Here is a 26,144-nt window from a genome sequence, read left to right as displayed (position 1 = left end):
GGTAACTTTCGCTTCAGGTTACCGACTCCGCTAACACAGAAATATTACCTCAGGTTAAGAACTTTGCTTCAGGATGAGAACAGAAATTGTGCTCCGGCGGCACAGCAGCAGCAGGAGGCCCCATTTGCTAAAGTGGTGCTTCAGGTTAAGAACAGTTTCAGGTTAAGAACGGACCTCGGGAACGAATTAAGTACTTAACCCAGGGTACCACTGGACACACACACACGTGCGCAGAGTGGACGCTCAGGTTGCGAACTGGATCTGTGCGGGAGGCATGTCCGCAACTCGCAACGCCACGTCTGCAATTCGGCGCTTCTGCGAATGCACAAAGCGCGATTTAGTGTTTCTGCGCATGCGTGAGCGCTGAAACTCGGAAGTAACCCATCCCGGTACTTCCGAGTTTTGGCGCGTCTGTAACCCAAAAAAGTGCATCCTGAAGCGTCTGCAACCCAAGGTATGACTGTATATACATGCACATGCATGAATTTATTTGGCTATTTTGCATGCATGGCCTGAGCACCTGCTTATGGGTCCAGGGGGGACATCTCTTTATCCGCAGGACTGGAGAGTTGGAAGGGAGCTCCGTGGGTCAAGTGAGAGACTCCTTTGAGTCTCAATGTCGTGGGTTCAAGCCCAACATTGGGCCTAAGATTCCTGCCTTGCAAGATGATTGGACTAGAATATACTTTAAAAAATACTTGATAAAAGAATTGTGCAGATATGATGCACACCCAGAGAAACATAAAAGCGTTTAGCGACTGAGACATTTTGCACCACAAACAAGGATAACAAATATCAAAGGTATTTTTTTTTATAGAAACCGAATTAGAATGAGCAGACTAACTACATATACACAATTCATAACTGATAGTAACTTTAAAGGAAGGCATTTATAATTGATGAGTAATCTCAGAATATCCTCAGCCCCCAGGTTCATTCGTAGTTTGTGCCAACTACCAGACAAAAGGGGTTAGAACGACAAGTTATACCAAGAGAAAAGTTAAAAGGCTAGTTTTATAGATGGGTTGTCTTTGACATGATCATCCTTCCACCCCATTTGTGGCCTTTGAAACAATCCATGTACATTTTTCTAAAAAATAATAAAAAATCAGGCTTTTTAAAAATTCAAGATTTGCTGATGCTGCAAATACTTTGGAAATAATTTCACCCCTTAGCTACTCGAAAGTCAATCGTTACTGAGACATCAGCTGCATGATGCTGTTCAAATACTCTTCCAAATACACTTTCAGGGATTTAGTGCAGTTAAAAATAACAGCCTACTTACTAGTCCGAAAGGAGATCTAGGATGACGTGTCACTGACACGTTTACTTTAGTGGCATTGACCTAGAGCTTCAATCCCAGGATCATAGTAAGACTTGTACAACAGCCTTTGAGAAAATCTTGTCTCTGTGTGGGGTCCCCCACCCCTTCCTGGCTGGAGGCTCAAATTTGCCCCGGGCTTGCAGTCCTGAAGACAAGCAAGGTTGAAATAAATAAAAAAATCAAATTGTCCAGTAGCACCTTAGAGGCCAACTAAGTTTGTTCTGGGTATAAGCTTTCGTGTGCATGCACACTTCTTCAGATACCAGAGCGACTAAGGTCTGGGTATAACCTTAAGGCATGCACACAGAAGCTTATACCTAAAGCAAACTTAGTTGGTTTCTAAGGTGCTACTGGACAATTTTTATCTTTTATTTCTTTATTTTGATTGCATCAGACCAACACGGCTACCTACCTGAATCTACAAGCAAGGTTATCAGCAACCTTTGCACTATGTGAGGCTGCTATGAGCCGAAAGCTCCACCTGTTGAACTTCTTACAGACCCGTGTCCCAGTTCAGAGCAGCTCCACATGATGCAAAGAAGGAAAGGGACCTGAGCACCCCAAAATCAGGTGAGGGAGGAAGACTCCTGGGCAAATGAATTCAGGCTCCGCTGCAACAGAACAATTTGCTTTGCGTTTATCTTGTGCTTGTCTTCATCACTTTGCCATTGACAAGAGGCTGGGGAAATGGCTCCGGGAGATGGGGCGACTTGCAGGCTGTATCGGGGGGGGGGGATCCCAACTCCCTGAGGTGAGCGCGATCATCCTGCTCATCTGAAGGGGTGCTACTCTGAGCAACATATTGTACCTCTATATTGTCCTCTATAATTTCTCTTTGAAAACTAGATAGAGTGTAATTAAATGCTTTCTTATTATCTTCTTTAAATACCTCATTTAATTGAAGGTACAGTGGAACCTTGGGTTGCGAACGTGATCTGTGCGGGAGGCACATTCGCAACCTGCAGCTTTCGCAACTTGCAGTGCTGCGTCTGCACATGCGCTGGTTGCAATTTAGTGCTTCTGCGCATGCGCGAGTGCCAAACCCCGGAAGTAACCCATTCCGGTACTTCCGGGTTCGGTGCGGTGCGCAACCTGAAAACGCGTAACCTGAAGAGTCTGTAACCCGAGGTACCACTGTACTGCAACCAATCATTAACGTTTTCTCGAATCTCTTCAAAAACTTTCAGTTTTAATGTCCCTTCCTTTTCTATTAAAATATCTCTATATGTAAACCATTTTCTTTTATTATTATTATTTTTTATTGATATTGCTTCTATTGGCGACAAACACAACAGAGTTTTCTGTTCTAGTTAATCTTTATATCTTTCCCAGACTGTTAGAAATGATCTCCTAATTATATGGTTACAGAATCCTTTGCACACTTTCTCTTTGTTTTACCACAAGTACGCATGCTATCCAAATCTATTATCATGTCCTTCAAGGTTTAGCAAATCTGTTTTTTCTAATTTAATCCAGTCTCAAATCAAAGCACTACAGGCAGCTTTATAATATAGTTTCAGGCTGCTTCAGGGGGGATCTCAACTCCCTGACGCAAGTGCGATCCTTCTGCTCATCGAAGGGGCGCTACTCTGAGCTGCGACTGAGCGAGGGCAGGCTCTTCCTCTGAACATGGTGGGATCGTAGCTTCCAGGTTGCCAGGGTCACCTTAGAGAACAAAGAGATGTTGGTCATTGTGAGAGATTAAAAAAACCAGGATCCTTTAAATAAAATGATCTGGACAAAATTGGTGAAATAGTAAAATTTTATTGATACACACTTGCAAAGAGCAAGCAGAGTTTACAGTGTATCTCATGGGTAGGCAAACTAAGGCCTGGGGGGCGGATCCGGCCCAATCGCCTTCTCAATCCTGCCTGTGGACTGTCCAGGAATCAGTGTGTTTTTACATGAGTAGAATGTGTCCTTTTATTTAAAATGCATCTCTGGGTTATTTGTGGAGCATAGGGATTTGTTCACCCCCCCCCAAGATATAGTTCTGCCCCCCACAAGGTCTGAGGGACAGCGGACTGGCCCCCTGCCGAAAAAGTTTGCTGACCCCTAGCATATCGCATTTACCTTAATAACATATTATCATTCCACTTCCTATGTTACTCATTGTGCAAATATGGCCAAAAGCTGCCACCCATATAAATTTATTGATGTATAAGCACTATATTTTTATTGCAAGATTGTCCTAATTACATACATGCTGACCGCAGGCTGTCTTACTCATCACATGTTAACCATTTGTTCCTAATGTGCTGGATTGAACCCTGTGGAGGCCCCTAGGCAGTCAAAATTTCAGTGGCCCCCTTGCAAATTATCTCCTAATACATTTCTGTAATTTTCTTGCAAGCTCAAATCAATATCATTTTAATCTGTTGCCGCGTGCCTATAGACCAATACCTATTTGGTAATCTGGTACTGCCAAGTCCCTCAGGCGACTCACAGCATCTTGACACCTTTAACCAACAACTGGCAAAAGTAAGGAGGAGCCAGGGACAGCTATTTTGCCGGGGACCGGGCTCCTTGTTCCTGGCTGACGAGGGCAGCTGGGACTCAGCTCTACAGCTGCAAATAAAACATTTTAAATGTGTTGTAAAGTGCATTATACAAATGCAACACTAGAGGGCGATGCTGAGTCATGGGAAATTCGATATATTTTTCAAAACGTTTTTTAAAAAAAGTATTTTCACGTTTTTTAAATATGTGTCTAGATTCCACCCCGGTTTCAGCAAGAAGCTTGCCCACCTGTTGGACTTTTGCCAAGATCCCCAGAGCTCTTTGTGGAAGGATGTGGGTCTGTAGCAGAGAGGACACCCGCCCTGGCCTCCCGAACTCCAACGGACGTGATGTGTTTTGTGGACACGACAGGTTGCAGTTGTGGGACGTGGCCCTGCGCTGGGCAGTCAACCATCCGGCGACGTCTCCGCAGGATGGACTCCAGCTGGTTGTCTGTGAGTTTCCTCTGGCTGCCTTGACGTCGGCTTGATCTCCGCACCGGACTCCTGGTGCTGCTCTGAGCCTGAGAAGGTCAGAATTAATTAAGAGAACTGGTGCAGGATCAAGGAACAACATCAACTCCTGATAGCTGGAACATGGGAAGTTATCCAAAAATGTTAATTTGGAACTGTTTAATTGGCTCTTTTGATTGTATTGTGATTTGGCATTGTATTAGTGTGGCCTCCATTGGATTGTTATTGATGAAAAATTAGGTAAAGGTAAAGGGATTCCTGACCATTAGGTCCAGTCGTGGCCGACTCTGGGGTTGCGGCGCTCATCTCGCTTTACTGGCCGAGGGAGCCGGCGTACAGCTTCCGGGTCATGTGGCCAGCATGACTAAGCCGCTTCTGGCAAACCAGATAGAGACCCCTTATGCTGCGTTTAGAACCAGAATTGCGTTTGCGTAGAAACTGTTTCTCAGGCGGCTAGTCCTGGTCTTTATAACCCTATACCTTCTTCCATAAGGCAGAAGCTGAAAGAGATCATTTCCGGGGTGCGCACTATCCTGCACTATCTCTGCAGCTTTCTTGTGACACCTGGAAGCATAGATTTGATCTAAGGTGGGAAGAGTGCACCCAGTTATTCTCTTATACAAATATTGAGGCACATGGTCACTCGATGTCATTGGTATATGCAAACGTCTGGCTCATTTAAGACTACCTATATATAGCCCTTATTCTCAACAATTATGGAACTCACAGGTAGCAATTACTTCTATTTTTTTTTATATATCCTTATGATTAGGGAATCCCTGTATTAGTAAATACTTGATGAACTGCCTTCTCAGTAGTTGTGCCCGCCCTGTGGAACACCTTCCTGTCAGATGTCAAGGAAATTAACCACTATCTGACTTTTTAGAGATATCTGAAGGCAGCACTGTATGGGGAAGTTTTTAATGTGTGATGTTTTATAATTTGTTGGAAGCTGCCCAGAGTGGCTGGGGCAACGCAGTCAGATGGGTGGCGTACAATTATTATTATTATTATTATTATTATTATTATTATTATTATTAGTCCTTCCAACCTTTGATGCTTTATGGTTTGAATTTTTGATTCTTTGTCTCTGTCTCCCTCCCTTTTCTATGTTTGCTCTTTGTTGTTGTTAATGAAGAGCAAAGCAACGACCAAATGTATTTGGTTAATTAATAAATGACCCAAGTGCCCCCCCACACCAACATTATTATTATAATATTATTATTATTATTATCCACACATGCAGACGATTCTTACCAGGAGACCCTGCAGCTCCATTGTGGTGCTTCGGCGCTTGCTCACGGCAGCAGCCTGGAGGTGGAGAAGACACGGATGGGGAGCCAGTTAGGAAGGAACTTGCTCCCATCTCCTCCTCCAGGGAGAGAGGCAGTGTGGAGTAGTGGTTAGAGCGTCCCTTGAGGACAGGGGAGACCAGGGTTCAGATCCTCACTCAGCAAGGAAGCTGACGGGGTGGACTTGGGCCAGCCACTGTCTCCTTTCACACTTAGGTGAGGAATCATATGATTACATGCTGCCTTAGGGTCTTTGATTCAACACATGTAATCATTATTAATATTAATGATTTTCAGTTGTTATCTCTGAGAAACTTAGAAAACAACAGGATATATTTATACAAATTCTTCAAACTTACACGAAATTACTGTAATTAGGTAATTTAGGTAAGTGAAATTAGGTAAGGAACCAAATGTTTTATAATACTGTTTTATAATTTATGATAATTTGGAATTTAAATGTATTTTCATGTAAAATTTGATACTTCCAGCTGATGAAGGTGAATACATCGAAACAGGGCCCTGTCCTGGTTTCTGATCCATAATTGACTTCTGACTTCTGCTCAACGATTGAAACTAAGACCTTCACGTCAAATCTGACTTTGGACTACGAACTTATCTCTACTCATGAACACTTATCTCTAATTCTGTAACAAATTATTGTGTTATACATATCCTTATGAGTTTGAGTTTGTAATCTCTGTTTGAGTTTGTAATCTCTATTTGAGTTTGTAATCCTTGTCAGAATACATACTTTTGAATCGATTAGTTTTTGTTACAACTGACTATTGATTTGTGAGTAGGGACCACTCCCACTACTGAAACTTATATTGGTCTGAGTTCTTGGTGTGCTTTTTTGGGGTACACCATATTTTTCGCACGATTGGACGCACCGGACCATAGGACGCACCTAGTTTTCAGGGGGGGAAATCAAGGAAAAAATATGATTCCCCCCCCCCCGCAGCTCTGGGAGCAGTGGACAGGCTGCACGCAGCCTGTGCGCCACTCCAAGACCTTCTCCCTGCTTTTGCGGGAGGTGGCGGAATTCCCCCACCTCCCGCAAAAGCCCACAGGAGCCCCACGTGACTCCTGCGGGCTTTTCGACCAGGAGGGAGAAGGGACTGAAACGGCCAGTCAGTCCCTTCTCCCTCCTTGGGGAAAAGCCCCCAAGAGCCGCTCACTCTTTAAAGGCTGCGCGGCTCCTGCGGGCTTTTCTGCGAGGTGGGGGAATTCCCCCACCTCCTAGAAAAGCCAGCAAAGCCGCGCAGCCCATTTAAAGAGCGCACAGCTTTTGCCTGCTTTTGCGGGAGGTGGGGGAATTCCCCCATCTCCCGCAAAAGCCCGCAGGAGGGAGAAGGGACTGACTCGGCCAGTCAGTCCCTTCTCCCTCCTTGGGGAAAAGCCCCCAAGAGCTGCACGCTCTTTAAAGGCTGTGCAGCTCTTGCAGGCTTTTCTGGAGGTGGGGGAAGGCGTTGCGCGCCTCCCCGCTGCTCCCCATCCTCTGGGGCTGGCGATGGGGGAAGCGCTGCTTTTCCCACCGCCAGCCTCGAAGCCGGGTTGGAGAGTAGCGGGAAGGCGTCGCGCGCCTTCCTGCTGCCCCCCATCCTCTGGGGCTGGCGATGGAGGAGGCGCTACTTTCCCCCACCGCCAGCCTCAAAGAGCAGACTCTCCTGGCTTCAGCGGAAGCAACGCGAAGCCTCCGGAGCGCAGGCTTCGGAGGCTTTGCCTTGCTATCGCTGAAGCCAGGGAGCCTGCATTCGCTCCATAGGACGCACACACATTTCCCCTTCATTTTTGGAGGGGAAAAAGTGCATCCTATAGAGCGAAAAATACGGTATTTAATAACAAGAACTCCAACTTATTTAACGCTGTCTCCTCTCAGCCTGGCCTACCTGGCAGGGCCCTTGTGAGGAGAAAGAGGAGAAGAACCACGGGCTGTGGGATGTGATCCATGAGAGGCAGTCAAGTACAACATTCCTTGTAATGCTAGAGAAGACATGCGAGGGAATGTTTGGTCCAGCAAGTCAAAACTTCCTGTTCCTCCTGGCTGGAGCCTCCTTCCTTTTGCATGTGATAGAGGTGGGCTTGACCTTACCTGTTCAGGTAACAAAAGGACGAGTCATGCAGCACACCTCTATCTTTTTGACTTCCTTCTTCGTTTGGCCAGCTTCTAGCTAGGACTGCTCTGCTAGTTCTCAACTTGCAGAAGCACTGGGATCATTCACCCATATGGGGTAGATCCACATGTACATATTTGTAACTAAGTCTGCCTTCAGGGATCCAATTGTGATCTGAATGTGTGAGTAAACTTCTTTTATATACTTTAACACAAGATTGTGGCGTATTTATTCTTTTAAGAGGGATTCAAGGGAATTTACCAGGAAGATACAATTCAATCTAAGACATATTGAACTGTATAATAGTGAGAGGCTCACATGTACTTGCGACCAGCTATCTGCTACGCATATAAAAAGAGGGAATGGAAACTCTGCTAAGTAAAGGAAATTGCTAGCGCAAGTTAGGAAGGATATTAATAAACAGTATATCCTCTCCTGCCACCCTGAACATTCCCACATGGGCATCCCCTTGTGGCGAGATTTGCAGGAAAGAAGCAAGCGGTTTTGAGGAGGGACGTCACCACTGCTAGAGAAAGGAGAATTTGGTTTGCTGAGCGCAGGGTTGCAGCTTAGAGGTGGAACACTGCTCTGAAAGCAGAAGGCACCATCCCTGATTTAAAAAATGCTGTTTTAAATGTGCATTTTAAATGTGACTTCACTTATGAATGTTTTAATGTTTTGTCTTTTAGAAAAACGTTGAATTTTTTGTTAACTTTGTGTTAAATACGTATTCTGTTGTTGACCTCCTTTGTCATGTTTTATTTCAAAATCTTTAAGATAATATTTTAGTTTTCTGTTAATTATGTTGCTTTGACTGGAAAATCTACATTTGACTTTCTTCAGATTGTTGTATTGATGTTTTATTGATGTTCTGATGTGCTGTGAACTGCTCTGAGATTTTCCTTAAAAAATATAAAGCAGTATAGAAATGAAATAAATAAAATCATCATCATCATCATCATCATCATCATCATCATCATCATCTCAAGGCAGGGCTACGAGAGGCTGCCAGTCAGAGTGGACAATACCAAGCAAGATGGACCAGTGGGTCTTGCTCCTTATATGGCAGCTTCCCACGATCTTCAGTGGCAGAGCACCTGCCCTGCTTGCAGAAGGACCTAGATGGCATCTCCAGATGGGGAATGTCCCCTGTCCCAAACCTGGGATTGCTGCTGCCAGTCTGGGTAGACAGCATTGAGTAGATGTGCCAGTGACTCTGGATAAGGCAGGTTTTTATGTTCTGCTCTCCCACTCTGCTTCTTTACCTTGGAGAAGTCCCCAGCATTCTTTCTGGCTGGCCTCAGGACCACCCCGCTTTTGATCCTGGCCATCATTTCTTCCACCGCTTTCGATTTCACATCGTCCGTGCAGGAGTTTGCTGCTGCCCAGAGGGAAAAGGGATATTTGTAGGGGTTTTTATTTTTCATGGGGTGAAGGGTAAAAACCCAGCAATGATGTCTTTTCCCCTTCCCAGGGGGCCTGGATGCATCCGAAGGCCTCCTTTGAATATCCTCCTTCCCCACCACCAGTTTGAGACTTGAACCGCAAGCAAGAGGGGTTGGCTTAGAATCTGGGATTGTAGAGTCCGAAGGGACCTCCAAAAGTCATCTGTACAACCCCCTGTAATGGGGGAATCATAGCCCTGACAGTTGGCCATCGAGTCTCTCTTTAGAATATACCTGAAGGAGCGTCTCCGCCCCCATCGTTCTGAGGTCCAGTGCCGAGGGCCTTCTGGTGGTTCCCTCCCTGTGAGAAGTGAGGTTACAGGGAACCAGGCAGAGGGCCTTCTTGGTGGTGGCTCCCACCCTGTGGAACACCCTCCCATCAGATGTTAAGGAAATAAACAACTATCTGACTTTTAGAAGACATCTGAAAGCAGCCCTGTCTAAGGAAGTTTTTAATGTTTAATACTATTTTTAATATTCTTTCTGGAGCTGCCTAGAGAGGGTGGGGAAACCCAGCCAGATGAGTGGGGTATAAAATAATAATAATAATAATAATAATAATAATAATAATAATAATAAGAAGAAGAAGAAGAAGAAGAAGAAGAAGAAGTTACCCCATTCAGGACCAGGGAGTCCTCCACACCTGCCCACTTCCTGTCCCTCCAAAACAGTACTTCTGTCTTGTCAGGATTCAACCTCAATCCGTTTCCTTGGTCGCATCCAGACACCTTCTGGCTACGGGGTCACTGCCCTGCAGCTGAGCTCGGTGCAGGTAAGTGCTTGAGGGGGACGCACCCCAAAACCTCCCTCCCTCCCCGATCCACTTACCACATTTCGCTTGCTGCCTTCCCTTCCTCTGCCTGAGGGCCATCAGGGGGCTGAAGAGATGGAAGAACGGAAGAAGAAAAGTCAAGTCCGGTCCAGGTACATCAGAAGAGCCCTGCAGGATCAGGCCCATAGTCCGTGTCGACCAGCATCCTGGTCTTACCATGGCCAATGTGATAGGAATTTTGAGGTCTTAGATATATGTTAAATGTTCCTAAGTGTACCAATCAAGCACGTACATAGATCAGCACAGGAAGACCGACCTGAAACCATTTTTGATTCCCAAACTGACCTCAATTATTTCTCTGCAAGGTCAAAGTGGCAAACCTCCCCGTTGTCTCTTTCCTCACAAATCCTGTCTTAAGGGCACATTTAAGAGATGAATAAGGTGTGAGCCTGACCTGGCTCAGGAACTAAGTATTTATCATTACAAAAGACTGGCCAGGCCCCCCAGGCAATCCAATCAAGTGACCATTAAACAGGTAACATGGCAGACAGGAGGTGAACAAAGCACTCAGATTTCTGCTGTAGACTGCCCTTTCTGTGATGTAGGTATGATGTGTCAGGGGGGTGGTCTTGATCTACAGGGTGGCAATTTCAAAAGTCTATATAAGGGCTTGCACACCTTGGTTCTGGGTTCCTCCTGCGTGCGGTGAGTGAGGACCCTGTTGCAACAGATCAATAAAGATCAGGCTTACTAGCTGCTTTGCTTCTCAGTATTCTCTGGTTGGCCTCTGTTATTTTCTCCTACCAACAGGGAACCCACGTAAGGACTCTATATGGGCTCTTGGGTACCCCATAAGGGAAAAAGGGCAGACTTTGTTTACAACACCAACCAGGTGCCCACTATGGGAAACCAGAACATGAGCACGAGAGCAGGACTCTCCTGTCCCGTAGGTTCCAGCAACTGGGATTCAGAAGAATCACTGCTTCCAACTGTGGAATCATAGAATTGTATGATTGGAGAGTTGAAAGGGACACCCAGGGGCCATCTAGTCCAACCCCCATAATAGAAGTGTTGGTCTCCCCACTCCGCCATCTGCTGTCCACCTGCCATGGAGAGGGTTGCCATATTCCCCAAAGTGAAAATCCGGACACAACTTTTCTTTTGGGGAGTTTTATTTTTGGGGAACATCTCCACCCCCCCAACAAAAAATTTCATTTGTGGCTTTTCTTTGATTTTTAAAATCATTTTTAAAGACGTCCATGTTTTCCAGGACATTTTGCCAATTCAGCAAAAATCCTCCCGGATGCCAATTTTCTGAGCGATTCCTGGACATGTCCAGGAAAACCAGACATACCGCAGCCCTAGTCGTGGATGCTTAAGCTGAGATTCCTGCCCTGCAGGCGGTTGGACTAGATGACCCTCGGGTCGCCTCATTGTTGAGATGAGCCTGTCCAGACATGCAGAATTTCAATCTGTGCTTTAATTGTTTTCAATTAATTTCGATCTGTGCTTTAATTGTTTTCAATTAAAGCACAGATCGAAATTCTGCATGTCTGGACAGGCTCATCTCATCAGCCTGGATTGGAATGGAGCCACAGGAAGCTGCGCTGGCAAAAAGACAGTTGAAATATATATATATATATATATATATATATATGTATTCGATGGCTGAAATGTCTGACATGATTGAGACTTGCAGAGCCAGAGATGGAGAACTTTAAAGCGTTAAAACTGAGATGCGGAAAATATGGGTTGAGATTTGGAGCTATGCTTCAAGGTCCAGACTATGGGAAGCCCCCCAAAATTAATAATTATAATTTGATGATAATTTGGTCTTTTTTATTTTAGTTTTTTATTTTAATTGGATTATGATTTGATATGCTAATTGGATGTTTTTTATCGGAAAATTAATAAAAACGATTTAATAAAAAAATATTGTTTTCAAGTGTTTAGAACAGTTTCTTCTATCTGTGTTTACTGATAAGCTGATTGTTTCACTCTCCATTTCAACCGCTTTGATGGTTTTTATTATATTCAAGCAGCATATAAAGTTTATGAATAATAATAATAATAATAATAATAATAATAAAATTTTATTTATATCCCGCCCTCCCCAGATGAAGCTGGGCTCAGAGCGGCTAACGACAGTAAAATGATACAACATTCTAAAATCATTTCATTATTATTATTATTATTATTATTATTATTATTATTAATAATAATAATATATGGCAAATGATACTTACTCCACTGGGACATGACATGCTGGAGGGAGAGGAGGAGGGGGAGGGGGAGGAGGAGGAGGAGGAAGGGGAGCCTCAGGACATGTTTTCGGAGACAGGGTCCCAGTTGCCTTCGCCTCTTCTTCTAGGGATTTCACTGCAAGGAGAAAGGCAGGGTCTCAGCCCCCCACAAAGAAGGTGGCCTTTGTTTTGCTTTTTTGCAGGGTGGCAGACTTTGATAAGGCTGTGTGTGGCTGTGCGTGGCACTGATTGGCCACTCCTTGTGACGTCACCCACCCACCGCAATCCTCATAAAAGTTTTGCACTTTTGCAGCATTTTGAAGAACTTGAAAGGAAAAATAAGGGGTCACCTCCCTCCGGAAAGACACACTGAGAGAGGCTGGCTGCATGGCAGAACGGCTCAGTACAACAATACAGGGGAAGTGGCTTTGGAAGTTGTATAAGCAAAATGACGTCTTAATCACTTTATTGTACATTGCATTGGCATTCTTTAGGAGTTGACGCTTTATAAATACTCCTTTTAAAAAATGGATGTGCCTGTGCCTGTTATTTCCTGATACCGAGGTGAGAGTAATGATTAACGTTATTTTTTCTTTATTATTGGAATGACTTAAACACTTTGTCTATTTTATTTTGTGGAAAATGAGTTTTAAGTAATATGTTGATCTTTTTTGGATCCCGAGGTTCTGAAGTCGTAGAATCACAGAATGACAGAAGAGTAAAGTTGGAGGTCACCTCCAGAGGTCATCCAGTCTGACCCACTGCCATGCCATCATTGCAGCAAAAGAATCTCTGTCAGGCTGTATCTATACCATAGCCTATCTTGTGTTTCTAATCCACGCAACCGAAAATGCCGTACCTCTCTCTTCCAGAGCCGCGTTCCTCTCCTCCGCTCGGCGAAGCCTCTCCCCCAGGCGGACCTTCTCTTCCTCCGCTGCCGCCAGGGCAGCCAGGAGCCTGTGGAGTTCTTCCGCCTGCGGCCGTCCCAGCAGCTGGGCCTCCAGGTCCTTCACCTGGAGAGCAAGGAGCAATGTGAGCAGACTGGGAGCCCAAAGCAAAGCCCCTTCCCCCAGGACATCAGGGAGATGTGGGCCAGGAAAGAGGCTTTCCTCCTGGCGACACTTGAACTCAGGACTCGCCTCCCATTAGGCAAGGCGAGGCAAGCTGAGATGTTGAGAGGGGCAACAGGGATAGAGCCCCCTTTAAGGATGCTGCCCCATCACCACTTCTGAAAAAGCAGTCCTTGCCTTGCAGGGGGTTGGACTAGATGACCTTTGGGGGCTCCCTTCCAACTCTACCATTCTATGATTGTTGGGTTGGGTTTTCCCAGGCAGTGAAATGTCCTGGGCCAGCTCTGGGTCACCAGATACCTCTGTGGATGGGCAGGAGATTCAGAAAAAACAAGATGCAGTCCTTCCTTCTCATGCTGCAGAGTTACCCTCTGGAACTCCCTGCCACATTCCAGTCTAAACCGATAAGGTTGAGGAAGGGAGTCTGCCTCTCTCAATATTCACATTTAGGCACAATTTTAAAAACATTTCCTGTTCAGTCATTTGATGGCTGAAAGATTCTGCTCCCGGCAACCTTCATATGATTAGCTGTGAGGCTGTGTGTCTGTTTTTAAACAGTTTTAGGCAGTGCTTTTTTTAAAAAAAAACAACCAAACCGTTAAGGGGTACTCTCCTTTTGACTCAAGAAAACCACCATTTTGTAGTTCAAATCAGGAAAAATAAATACAGTAAATGGACCAAAGTACGAAGATTCACAAAATGTTTAGGGGTATGTGTACCCCTGCGTACCACCCCAGAAAAAAGCACTGGTTTTAGGGGTTCTTAAGGGTTTTACACATTTTATACGGTATTTTCTTAATTATTTTAAAGAATGTTTTAATTTTAATTGTGTGTGTGTGATATATTTTTTTAAAAGTGTAATGGTTTTAATTGTTTTAATATGTGCAACTATTTTAACGGTTTTTACATATACAACTGATCTATCCACATTTAAAGATGCGTTATGAGATTGCTTGGAGATGCGTTATATTGATATCATTATAATTTATTAAATTTCTACACCACCCTTCATCCGAGGATCACAGGGTGGTTTGCAATATAATAACACAAAAATATACACCATGGTAACAAACGAAAACATTGCCCGCCCCCCAATTTAAAATGCCATAGATTGCTTAACTAGCCCAAAGCTTGGGAGAAGAGGAATGTTTTTTCCTGGACCCTAAAGATATATAATGAAGAAGACAGCCGAGCCTTCCTGCGCACTCCTCAAGCCATTACAGGAAGTGATCCGTAAATGAGATCAATTAATTCATTAATATTTTTTAATTGCATTGTTTTTGGTGTTGGATGTCCTGGGCTTCTTTGCGAAACAGGCAGGCTGGACGGAAAATGAATGGATTCCTGGAAATGTAAGGAAAAAGAAGGCACCTTTTATCATATGTGGTGGAAATGTAAGGCAGTAAAAGGATTTTGGGAAATGATATATAATGAGTTGGAAAAAAAATGTTTAAAACAACCTTTGTTAAAAAGCCTGAAGCCTTCCTTTTAGGAATTCTAGGTGTCGAAATCCGAAAGGAGCAGAAAAGACTATTTATGTATGCGACCACGACTGTGCGGACGTTACTGGCCCAGAGATGGAAAGAAGATAAAGTCCCGACCAGAGAAGAATGGAAGATCAAGTTGATGGACTATGCTGAAATGGCAAAAATGACCGGAAGAATCAGAAATAAGGAAGACCAAAATTTTAACAAGGAATGGGAAAAATTTATAACTTACCTTAAAGAGCACTGCAAACAGTTAAAATCGTTAGTAGGATTAGAATAGCACTTGTGGTTTAAGGTTGAATTCTGGACATAATGGAAGAGGTGAAGGATTTGGAGTATCATAAAAGATGCGGAAGGAAAGGATTAATTAATTAACTAATAGGACCCACAAAGGGGAGGATGGAAATCCAGAAGATTCCTTGGAATCTCGTTTTTATGATTTATGTCTGTTATATCTCTGTAAAAATTTAAGTTGGAAAACCAAATAAATAAATTTGTAAACAAAGAAAGTGGATGGATGGATGGATCGAAAGGGCAGGAACCAGCCTCTGCTGAGGTCCTTGGACAGGTGGAGCCCCAAACCCACCTTAGCCTGGTGCTCTTGCTGGGCTTCTTCCAGTTCCCGGGTCATCTTGGCCACCTCCTCCATGGCTTGGAGAAGCTGGGTCTCTGGCCCAATATTCTGCATCAGGATCATGCTCTGCCGGTTGGCTTCCTTCTGCTTCACCAGCATCTGTGACATGATAAAGGGGAGTGGGAGCTCAGTGGTTAGAGCAGGAGCTGCAATTTAGAACCAGCCAGTTCCAAAGTTGAGCCCTTGTTTCAAATAAGCCACGAGGAACATGAGTGACTGCCGGTCAGCTTTCTGAGGTCCAGAGTAGCAAATCGTAGAATAGGAGTGATGGAAGGGACCCCCAGGGGACATCTAGACCAACCCCCTGCAATGCAGGAATCTCAGCTAAAGTACCCATGACAGATGGCCGTCCAACCTCTGCTTCAAAACCTCCAAGGAAGGAGAGTCTACCACCTTCTGAGGGAGTCTGTTCCACTGCTGAACAGCTCTTACTGTCAGAAAGTTCTTCCTGATGTTAGTCAGAATCTCCTTCCTTGTAACTTGAAGCCATGGGTTCGAATCCTACCCTCCAGAGCAGGAGACAAACATGCTCCATCTTCAACGTGACAGCTCTTCAGATATTTGAAGATGGCTCTCCTATCTCCTCTCAGTCTCTTCTTTTCCAGGCTAAACATACCCAGCTCCTTCAACCATTCCTCAACAGGCTTGGTTTCCAGACCCTTGATCATCTTGGTCTCCCTCCTCTGCACACCTTCCAGCTTGTCAACATCCTTCTTAAATTGTGATGCCCAGAAGTGGACACAGTATTCCAGGTGTGGTTTGACCAAGGCAGAATAGAGTGGTACTATGACTTCCCTTGATCAGGACACTAGACTTCTATTGATGGAGCCTGGAATATCACCAGCTTTTTTTGCTGCTTCATCACGTGGTTGGCTCTGTAAGGAGCTCAGCCTACACTCGAGTAGGACCCTGGCAGAGACACATGCCCGACTGGCATGTTCTCTCCCTCCTGGTCGATCGTTCGGGAGCTTCAAAAGCTTTCTTCAGTCTGAACATCACAGCGACTGATACCAACCGACACTGGCACACTTAGGGATCCACAGAGTTTGTGCAACATGCGTGTGACAGACCTCAGCAACTCAGCATTTTGGCTAATCTGCTTTATTTACATATAAACACACACGGAGCACTGCAACATGGCTCCCTCTCTCTCTAGCATCAGACAGCAAAGAGAAAAAGAACAAAGGACAATAGTCCCACTTCACAGAACACAGGAACACAAACATCCTGTCTCCATCACATCCCACTCTGTGGACTCAAAACACACACCGTCATGTGAAAGACAATAATCCCATGACTGCAATCACGGAGCAGGAATTCTAACAGGCTCATGGTTGCCAGAGGAAAACGAAGAATGGTATTGTGGAGAAAGGTTTGCCCCTTGAATTCCTACCTGGCGGGCAAAGGTCTCTGCTTGCTGCCTCAGTTCCTCCTCCAGATCCAGCTGTTGGGACACCTTGCCGTACTCCTCAGTGAGTAGATGGGACACTGGGAGAGAGAGGGCAGAAGAAACGTCAATCACCTGCGAATCAAATGAAGGATAGGGAGGGAAAGGCGTGTGTGTCCCTGGAGCGAGCAGAGGCTGAGATGCCCTCTGTGCCGACTGTGCTGCTCCTTCCTAGCTCCCACTTTACTTCGGCTTGAGTGACATTTGCTTGGGTGCAACTTCCTCTATCCTCCCCACAAATGGGAATGAATGCAAGTTCAAAGAGCCAACGTAGTTTAATCTGGAAGCTCTGCCTCGGGGGGGGGGGGGGTAGCCATGCGTCTGAATACCAGGAAACCACAGGAGGGGAGAGTTGCTTTCGCACGCTGATCCTGCTCGCGGGTTTCCCGTAATGGGCATCTGGCTGGCTGCTGCGAGAAGAGGGTGCTGGACCAGGTGGAAAAAAGGAAGTAAATGCCAGCTCAAGAAGGGAGGGAGCTCTGGGTGTAATTATTATTATTTATTTATTTATTTATTTATTTATTTATTTATTTATACCCCGCCCATCTGGCTGAGTTTCCCCAGCCACTCTGGGCGGCTCCCAATCAAGTATTAAAAACAATACAGAGTTAAATATTAAAAACTTCCCTGAACAGGGCTGCCTTCAGATGTCTTTTAAAGATAGGATAGCTACTTATTTCCTTCACATCTGAAGGGAGGGTGGATGCCACTACCGAGAAGGCCCTCTGTCTGGTTCCCTGTAACCTCACTTCTCGCAATGAGGGAACCGCCAGAAGGCCCTTGGCACTGGATCTCAGTGTCCGGGCTGAACGATGGGGGTGGAGACGCTCCTTCAGGTATACAGGACCGAGGCCGTCCTGTATAGGCTCTTCCTGTGACCTTTCCCCACAACTCACCTCGTTTGACCCTCTTCAGAGCCCTCTGACGTTCCACCACCAGAGCCTGCAGAGACTGCTTCTCAAACTGCTCTTCTTCCACCTTTGCACAAAGAAGATTTTGCTTCTGTTTCATTTCTGTTTAATTTTTATTTCTGATTTTCAGTTATATACAGCTCAATAGTTCTACAATCATTCTAACATTTCAAAACTCAACTTCGAGTTGACTGGGGTTCAAAAGAAAGCAGCTTAAAACAGCTGCTCTTGAGGCATTTTGTTCCGGATCTGCTAGACAGAGCCAGACAGAGGACGCTGACAGGTGGTCTTCTGTCCCTGTGAACATAAATCCTGGCTGTGCCCATGGAGTAACCCACAATACCTGTTCCTGGAGCTGCTGGACCCGACCCTGGAGCTCCGTCATTTGCATGGCCAGTTCCTTCCTTTCATCCAGCAGCAGGGAAACCTTCGCTTGAAGGTCTGGGTAAAAAAGAAGGAGAAAGGGAAAGGTGAATTTGAGGGAAGCTGGCTCCTTAGAGGAGAGACTGTTGCCAACTTAGCAGCCAGACCACAGGACAGACTCTTGGGACTCAGCCATACAGCTGCAAATAAAAAATTTAAGTGCATTATACAAATGTGACACTAGATGGCGATGGTGAGCTTATGGCAAATTCAATATATTTTTCAAAAAGCGTTTTTATATGTGTCTAGAGTCCATCTTGACTTCACCTCCTGGCAGCTGAAAGTTGGGAAAGTCGGGACAGGTAAAAGAAAGTTCTTCACACATCGCGTGGTTAAACAGGGGAACTCCCTGACACAGGAGGCGGCGAAGGCCACCAATGTGGATGGCCTTGAAACTCCAACCCCCTGCAATGCAGGAATAAACACACACACACAGTTGCATGTGCAGAACAGAAGGCAAGAGGTGGGAGCCCCCCAAATTTGCTGAAATTTGAAAGACCTGAGTACTGCCCTGTAGGTGTCAGGAGGTCAGCCTACATTTGAGTAGGACCCTGGCAGAGACACATGCCCGACTGGCATGTTCTGTCCCTCCTGGTCGATCGTTCGGGAGCTTCAAAACTTTCTTCAGCCTGAACATCATAGCGACCGATGCCAACAGACACCGGCACACTTAGGGATCTGCAGAGTCTTCGCAGTTCGCGTGACAGACCTCAGCATTTTGGCACACTTAAGGATCCACAGAGTTTGTGCAACTTGCGTGTGACAGACCTCAGCAACTCAGCATTTTGGCTAATCTACTTTATTTACATATAAACATACACGGAGTACTGCAACATGGCTCCCTCTCTCTCTAGCATCAGACAGCAAAGAGAAAAAGAACAAAGGACAATAGTCCCACTTCACAGAACACAGGAACACAAATACCCTGTCTCTGTCACTTCCCAAAACATACACCATCATGTGAAAGACAACAATCGCATGACTGCAATCATGGAGCAGGAATTCTAACAGTAGGTCCCCTCCCATCTGACAATGCTGGAGCAAGTGGGAGGGGAGTGGCAGCAAGTATCAGACCCTCAGACAGCACTGCAGGACTGTTGTGTTGCAGCTGGGCACCTGAAGCTCCTGTAGACCTGAAGGAGCGTCTCCACCCCCATCGTTCTGCCCAGACACTGAGGTCCAGCGCCGAGGGCCTTCTGGCGGTTCCCTCCCTGCAAGAAATGAGGTTTCAGGGAACCAGGCAGAGGGCCTTCTCGGTGATGGCACCCACCCTGTGGAACACCCTCCCACCAGATGTCAAGGAAATAAACAACTATCTGACTTTTAGAAGACATCTGAAGGCAGCCCTGTTTAGGGAAGCTTTTAATGTTTAATAGGTTATTGTATTTTAGTGTTCTGTTGGAAGCCGCCCAGAGTGGCTGGGGAAACCCAGCCAGATGGGCGGGGTATAAATAATAAATTATTATAATAAATTATTATGAGAGGCATCTCTTGAACGCCGCCTCTCCATCCTTAAGGAAGCTGCCTCTCTCCCTCCAAGGTTGGTCTTCTCCACTGCTGCAGGATCAGTGCATTTTGCACAGTCCCTGCCCAGACCTCTCCCTTCCATTCTGCAGCAGCAGCAGCTCCCCTTGGTGGCCTTTGAGCCAGAGGGGAAGCGACAACATGGCTCACCTTTGATTTGCTGCAGGTATTGGCCCACTGGATCCGGGACTTGCTCGGTGGGGATCTCCTCCTCGTTGCCTGGGTCAATGAGGTCCCCCGGGAGGTGGGTGAGCATGGGCAGCAAAGCTGCGCTGATGCGCTTCAGCTTCTTGTTCTCTCTGCTCACCTGCAGGAGTCGATATGCAATGGCAAAGGTAAGCCCAGGATGATCACAGTGGAAGGGTGGCTCAGAGACTGGGCTGCAAACCAAGGTGTCTTGCGGGACAGATAAAAGAAAGAGTTCAACTATGGAACTCACTCCTGCAGGAGACACAGGGCCAGATTTAGGTTTGATGAGGCTCTCAGCTACTGAAGGTAGTGGGGCCCTTTATATGTCCAGCTGTCCTTTGTCAACAACAAATTGTCCCTGTTTTTTGTGTTGAATATATGCTATATGGTAGTTTATGGACCTAATAGGTATCTAAAGCCATTTGCTGTATGTGGGATTGGAGCAGGGATTCTTTGCATGCAACGCAAGGGCTAGACTCCTGAGTTACAGCTGTTCCCCAGGAGGAGCTTGAAGGAGCCCCTCGGTGCTTAGGACACCTCTAGGTAAGACGCCTTGCCACGTCCACCAGCTCGCCTGGCTCACCTGGGCTGCGTAAACTTCTGCCTGCTCTCGGCACGACTTCTCGATTTCGTACTCTGCTTCCAGGGTGGACAGCTCAGCGAGCAAAGCCTGCGAAGCTGGGAATGAAAGGAGGGGGAAGGCTGAAGATCATCTCTAGAGCAGTTTTCCCGGACTTTCCCCACTTGGTGACATAAATTCATCCTTAGTGCCCATGACCATACCCTGCAAAAAGCATCCTTCAGAATGGCGGTTTGCATGACCCACTAAGGAAGATAACTGAAGTGTAGGCGGGTTCCCACGAGGCAAGACACAGCGATAACAGCAAGAACTTTTACTGAGCTACATAACTGGGAAACAGGGGCAAAGCAACTGCTTATATACATTCCTGAAAGCCTGGGCCACTCCCACTCCCAGCGTGATTGGCTGTCTAAACTTCCAAGCTGCAAATCACGACTCAGAGTTCAAGGGCCAATGGCAGAGGCCCGAATCCTGAAATGTTCTGTGATTGGACATCATGTATCGAACTAGAACACAGAGCTCAGAATCCTTTGTGGAGACTCAAGCTCAGGCCAACACAGGCCACTGAATACACAACAATAATAATACACAATCAAATTCAAAACAGAAACCATTAATTGCATATTTATTTAAACTATTCAGGTGTTGTGAACCACCCTGAGACCTGCGGATGAAAGGTGGTTTTCCAATTCAATGAACAACAACAACAAACAAGCAAACAAATAAACCATATTAATTTACACATTAAAACTATTCTGTTTAATCCATTGGACAAAACTGGTGAACTTGATCCAAAGATACCAGCTTTCCAAAGTTTGATAGTCTTGCCTCTTATTGCCCCACTAATAATAATAATAATAAAAATAAAATAATTTTATTTATACCCCACTCTCCCCGGCCAGAGCCGGGCTCAGGGCGGCTAACACCAGTAAAATTACAGTAAAAGCATACCAGTAATGGGGGGGGGGGGGAACCAATTTAAAACACCGGTTAAAATGCAATTTAAAATGCAGCCTCATTTTAAAAGTAGCCCATAGATCAAAACCATAAGGGGAGGGAAACATAAGGGTCAGACTGAGTCCAAACCAAAGGCCAGGCGGAACAGCTCTGTCTTGCAGGCCCTGCGGGACTTGACATCTTTCTGCAGGGAAAGATGTCAAGTCCCACAGGGCCCTAGTCTCTTGTGACAGAGCGTTCCACCAAGTTGGGGCCAGTACTGAAAAGGCCCTGGTCCTAATTGAGAGCAATCTAACCACCTTGCGGCCTGGGACCTCCAAAATGTTGTCATGAGTCATGTTGTCGTGAGTCCTAGGCTGCATAGGGAATCCGGAAGCCCTTTCAGGGGTTACTACTGCCCACTGTCTGCTGCCGATAACGGAAGTGTCCTGAGCACACCCACAAATCCCATATGCCTGGGACCTGGTTCTGCACCCTGTTCCCAAAACACCCGATCAGATTCCTCTGAGATGCCCACAAGCCGGACACGGGTGCAATCGCCCCCTCTCATCCTGAGGTTCACCACTGTGAATAGTGGGGAGCAGTAAATGCAGGACACAGCTAGGTGCCATCCCAATCTCTGAGCGGCGAGAGGCTCCAGGCCAGGGGTCAGCAAACTTACCGCGCCTCGGGCCAGTGTCTCCAGCGCCGATCACGCGGCGGGCCGGAGGGCCTGGGAGCGCATGCCCATACGCGTGCACACATGCTATTTCTGGTGCTCCTCCGACCCGGAAGTGGGCAGCCGCACAGTGCAGCGCCGGTAAGAGCAGGCGGCGGCAGCGAGCGGCAGGGGATAATGCGGGCTGGATAAACGAGTCCCTTGGGCCTTATCCTGCCCACAGGCCTTAGTTTGGGGACCCCTGCTCCAGGCATTCAGCAGGTTTTGTTTCCTTGGAATGAGAATTAGCAGAGATTGTGGCGTCTTCGGGATTTAGAGTTGTATTTATACATCTATGCAACCTGAGCATAAGGGGCTCGCAGCTTTAACACCCCAACAGATCATGCTTACCATACTCAAATTCTTCTAGCTTTTTCTTGGCTTCATCCCTTTCCTGACAAGCAGCCGCTTCCTGGAGGATGGAAGGGAAGAAATGTTTCTGGGTCACTGATGTTTCCCATTCCAATCCTGCCAGCAGAGTTGCTTTTGCTAAGCAATCATTCCCACCATCCCCATCCTCAGCACAGCTGCTCATGCAGACTTCAAAATTGTCGTCCCCCCCCCCGAATTTAGAATAATAGAATTCTGCAAGGGACCCCTAAAGGTCATCCAGTCCAACCCCCTGCAATGAAGAAATCACAACTAAAGCAACCCTGACAGAGGGTCGCCCAACCTTGGCTTAAAAACCTCCAAGGAAGGAGGTGGTCTATTCCATTGTTGGACAGCCCTTACTGTCAAAAAGTTCTCCTTTCTAATCATCTGAATGCACGGGTTCGAGTGCTGCCCTCTGAAGCAAAACAGTGGGAGTGATTAGAAAGCCACAGTGAATGGTTGTGAGAACAGGACTTTCTTTGAGTCATGATTTGCTGGGGCTTCACTCCAGAACCAGACTCTGACACCTATCTCCCATTCTTTCCCCATGAGGACCAGAAGCTTATTTTTTATTTTTTAAAAAAACCTTTTGTGTGCTTTTTATTGTATGGTTTTAAGTTTTCATGCTTGAAACTGCATCAAATATACAAATATTTTATAAATGAATTTAAAAAATGAAAGGACCCACATACCTCGGCGTCTTCATCTTTCTCCGAATCAGAGTCACTGTCAGATTCCAAAATGGCTGCAGAAGAACAGAAAGAGAACGTCGCCACGAAATGCCCAGGGGCAGCACTGAGGCTCTGCTTACCTCCCCCAACCTGGCACCCTCCAGATGTTCTGGACTACAACTCCCATCAGCCCATCAATCCATCTGTCCTTGATGGTCATATCGCTAGTTAGAAATCTCCTCTCTCCTGAAACATTTAGTTCTTGCCGCTCTCCCCCTCTCCACGTTGTCCTCACAACAGCCCTGTGAGGGAGGTCACTGGCCCAAAGTCATACAGTGGATTTCCTTCAGCTGTGATGCTTAAGACCACATAAACACTTGGGGCCAAGTGGCGTCCGAAGGGACCCTCCAAAGTGGAGTCCCCAGGTCGATAAATTGCATGGGCTCCTACAGAGGCATTACCCACCTTAGCTTTGCACATGTGTGGAAATTAAGTCTTGCAACAAGCAGAATTGCAACCAGGTAGCTAAGCCTTACTGCACAAAGCAAAAGGCAACATCTCAGACAGGGAGTGAGGGAGAGCATGGCCACGGGTTCATTTACTGGTGTCTGCAAATTCCTTCACACATCTTCACGGCCATCTCGACTTTATACCTTTACGACCTCCTTTTGGCAACATTCTTTTCATTCTTTCCTTCACTGCCTTAGCATCTTAGGTTATCCATCAAGGCACATAGCATAACTTGCCCACTGCAGTTAGGGCTGCCATACATCGGAATTTCCCAGACACGGACAGGATTCGACCCTCGTAAACATTGCCCAGGTGGAAATAGCTTGGATGTTTGGGAAAATAGCTCAAAACTTCTTCTTCTTCTTCTTCTTTTTTTTTTTGAGATTTTGCAGAATAAGCTCAACAACTCTGCCAACGGCCTCTGCCCAGTAGACCTGAAGGAGCGTCTCCACCCCCATTGTTCAGCCCGAACACTGAGGTCCAGCGCCAAGGGCCTTCTGGCAGTTCCCTCATTGCGAGAAGCCAAGTTACAGGGAACCAGGCACAGGGCCTTCTTGGTGGTGGCACCTGCTTTGTGGAAGGCCCTCCCAGCAGATGTCAAGGAAATAGACAACTGTCTGACTAGAAGACATCTGAAGGCAGCCCTGTATAGGGAAGCTTTTAAGGTTTAATGTTTTACTATGTTTTTATATATGCTGCAAGCTGCCCAGAGTGGCTGGGGAAACCCAGTCAGATGGGCAGGATATAACAACAACAAACAACAACAACAACAATAATAATAACAACAACAACGATGATGATTATGATTTTATTTTATGTGTCCGGATTTTCACTTGAAATATGGCAACCCTAAGAACTTTGGGGCTGCTGGAGGATTTGAATCCGCGTCTGCCAGGACACAGCTTGAAACTCTAACCCAGGGGTCAGCAACCTTTTTCAGCCATGGGCCGGTCCACTGTCCCTCAGACCATGTGGTGGGCCAGACTATATTTTGAAAAAAATAATGAACGAATTCCTATGCCCCACAAATAACCCAGAGATGCATTTTAAATAAAAGGACATGTTCTACTCATGTAAAAACATGCTGATTCCTGGACAGTCCGTGGTCCAGACTGAGAAGGCAATTGGGCCGCATCTGGCCCACGGGCCTTAGGTTGCCTACCCCTGCTCTAACCACTATGCCACAGTGTTTACCATGCATTCCCTTCCAACCTGCTTTTGGGGGAGGCAGATTTCCCATCCTTACCTGCCAGCTGGCTGAGATCCTCCCCCAGAGACTCCATTCTGGTCCGGACTGTCTGTGCTCAGCCAAGATCTGCACAGCCTGCTCTGCCCCTTCTCTCCACAGTTGCATGAAAGCGATGAGGCTTCCCCAGAGAATTGAGAAGTGAAACCTCTCCTCCTCCTCCTCCTCCTCCAGTATGAGACGAGTCACAAGAAGCCACAGGGCTTTTTATTTTTTTAAAAAAATCTGCTAGGTTTTTCTTTTTACTGACCTGGTAATTGCATTTGCAACAGCCGCCAGGAGCTCTCTTTTGCAGAAGCTAGCAAGAGGCTAACAGATTTCAGCGCTCATCGAAACTCTGGCGAGAAAATATACGATTTACTGCCTCATATGCAATCAAATTAAAAGACGCCTGCTTCTTGGGAGAAAAGCAATGGCAAACCTAGACAACATCTTAAAAAGCAGAGACATCACCTTGCCAACAAAGGTCCGTATAGTTAAAGCTATGGTTTTCCGGTAGTGATGTATGGAAGTGAGAGCTGGACCATAAAGAAGGCTGATCGCCGAAGAATTGATGCTTTTGAATTCTGGTGCTGGAGGAGACTCTTGAGAGTCCCATGGACTGCAAGAAGACCAAACCTATCCATTCTTAAGGAAATCAGCCCTGAGTGCTCGCTGGAAGGACAGATCCTGAAGCCAATACTTTGGCCACCTCATGAGAAGACTCTCTGGAAAAGACCCTGATGTTGGGAAAGATGGAGGGCGCAAGGAGAAGGGGACAACAGAGGACGAGATGGTGGGAAAGTGTTCTCAAAGCTACCAGCATGAGTTTGACCAAACTGTGGAAGGCAGTGGAAGACAGGAGTGCCTGGCATGCTCTGGTCCAGGGGGTCATGAATATTAGGAGGATATTGTGGATATTAGGAGTCCCTAATATTAGGAGTCTGGCACTGCTATCCAGCAGCGTTTGCCAATGGCTTCTGCCTCAGAGTTGCAACTTGGGTGTTTCAGGAAAACCAGGAACTGGGTGCTTTTCTTTATGACTTCTGTCAGGGGCACACCCGGCCCCAACGCCTCCCCTTTATCTCCCTGCAATGTCTCATTTCCTCCAAGGAGACGCCATTTCCTCTTTAGACTTCCCCTAAGAGGTCAGCCTTAAGGATTTCTGAGATTTAGCCCCCTCTCCCTCTCTCTCATTTTATTACATTTATCGCCCACCATTCTGCTAAGAAGCTGAATGTGGAAATGCATTTCTCTCCTAGTTCTGTCCTCACAACAACCC

The 26,144-nt window shown here is 46.1% G+C and overlaps 1 protein-coding gene across 4 annotated transcripts; it reads right to left on the bottom strand.

The window, feature by feature from the left end:
• Positions 1 to 2,559: 2,559 nt before the first annotated feature.
• LOC310742244 (shootin-1-like) lies at positions 2,560 to 25,012 on the bottom strand. Of its 4 annotated transcripts, none has more exons than XM_083571402.1 (16): positions 24,884 to 25,012; positions 23,149 to 23,201; positions 22,436 to 22,496; positions 20,434 to 20,528; positions 19,812 to 19,968; positions 18,058 to 18,155; positions 17,700 to 17,781; positions 16,750 to 16,844; positions 15,309 to 15,455; positions 13,025 to 13,178; positions 12,169 to 12,301; positions 9,979 to 10,028; positions 8,971 to 9,086; positions 5,554 to 5,607; positions 4,073 to 4,346; positions 2,560 to 2,989 (listed from the first exon to the last, which is right to left on the bottom strand). In XM_083571402.1, the coding sequence occupies exons 1-16, from the start codon at positions 24,918 to 24,920 to the stop codon at positions 2,895 to 2,897; spliced, it is 1,701 nt and encodes a 566-aa protein (XP_083427528.1). In that variant the 5' UTR covers positions 24,921 to 25,012; the 3' UTR covers positions 2,560 to 2,894. The 4 variants fall into 4 exon arrangements, with proteins under 4 accessions (XP_083427528.1, XP_083427529.1, XP_083427530.1 ...); XM_083571403.1 differs by having other exon boundaries at positions 8,971 to 9,083; XM_083571404.1 differs by having other exon boundaries at positions 9,982 to 10,028.
• Positions 25,013 to 26,144: the final 1,132 nt, after the last annotated feature.

Source organism: Podarcis filfolensis (genome assembly GCF_964270895.1).
Source record: "Podarcis filfolensis genome assembly, chromosome: 9".
Lineage (NCBI taxonomy): Eukaryota > Metazoa > Chordata > Lepidosauria > Squamata > Lacertidae > Podarcis > Podarcis filfolensis.
The sequence above is the reverse complement of the archived record's forward strand: the minus strand, read 5'-3'. Positions and strand labels throughout refer to the sequence as shown.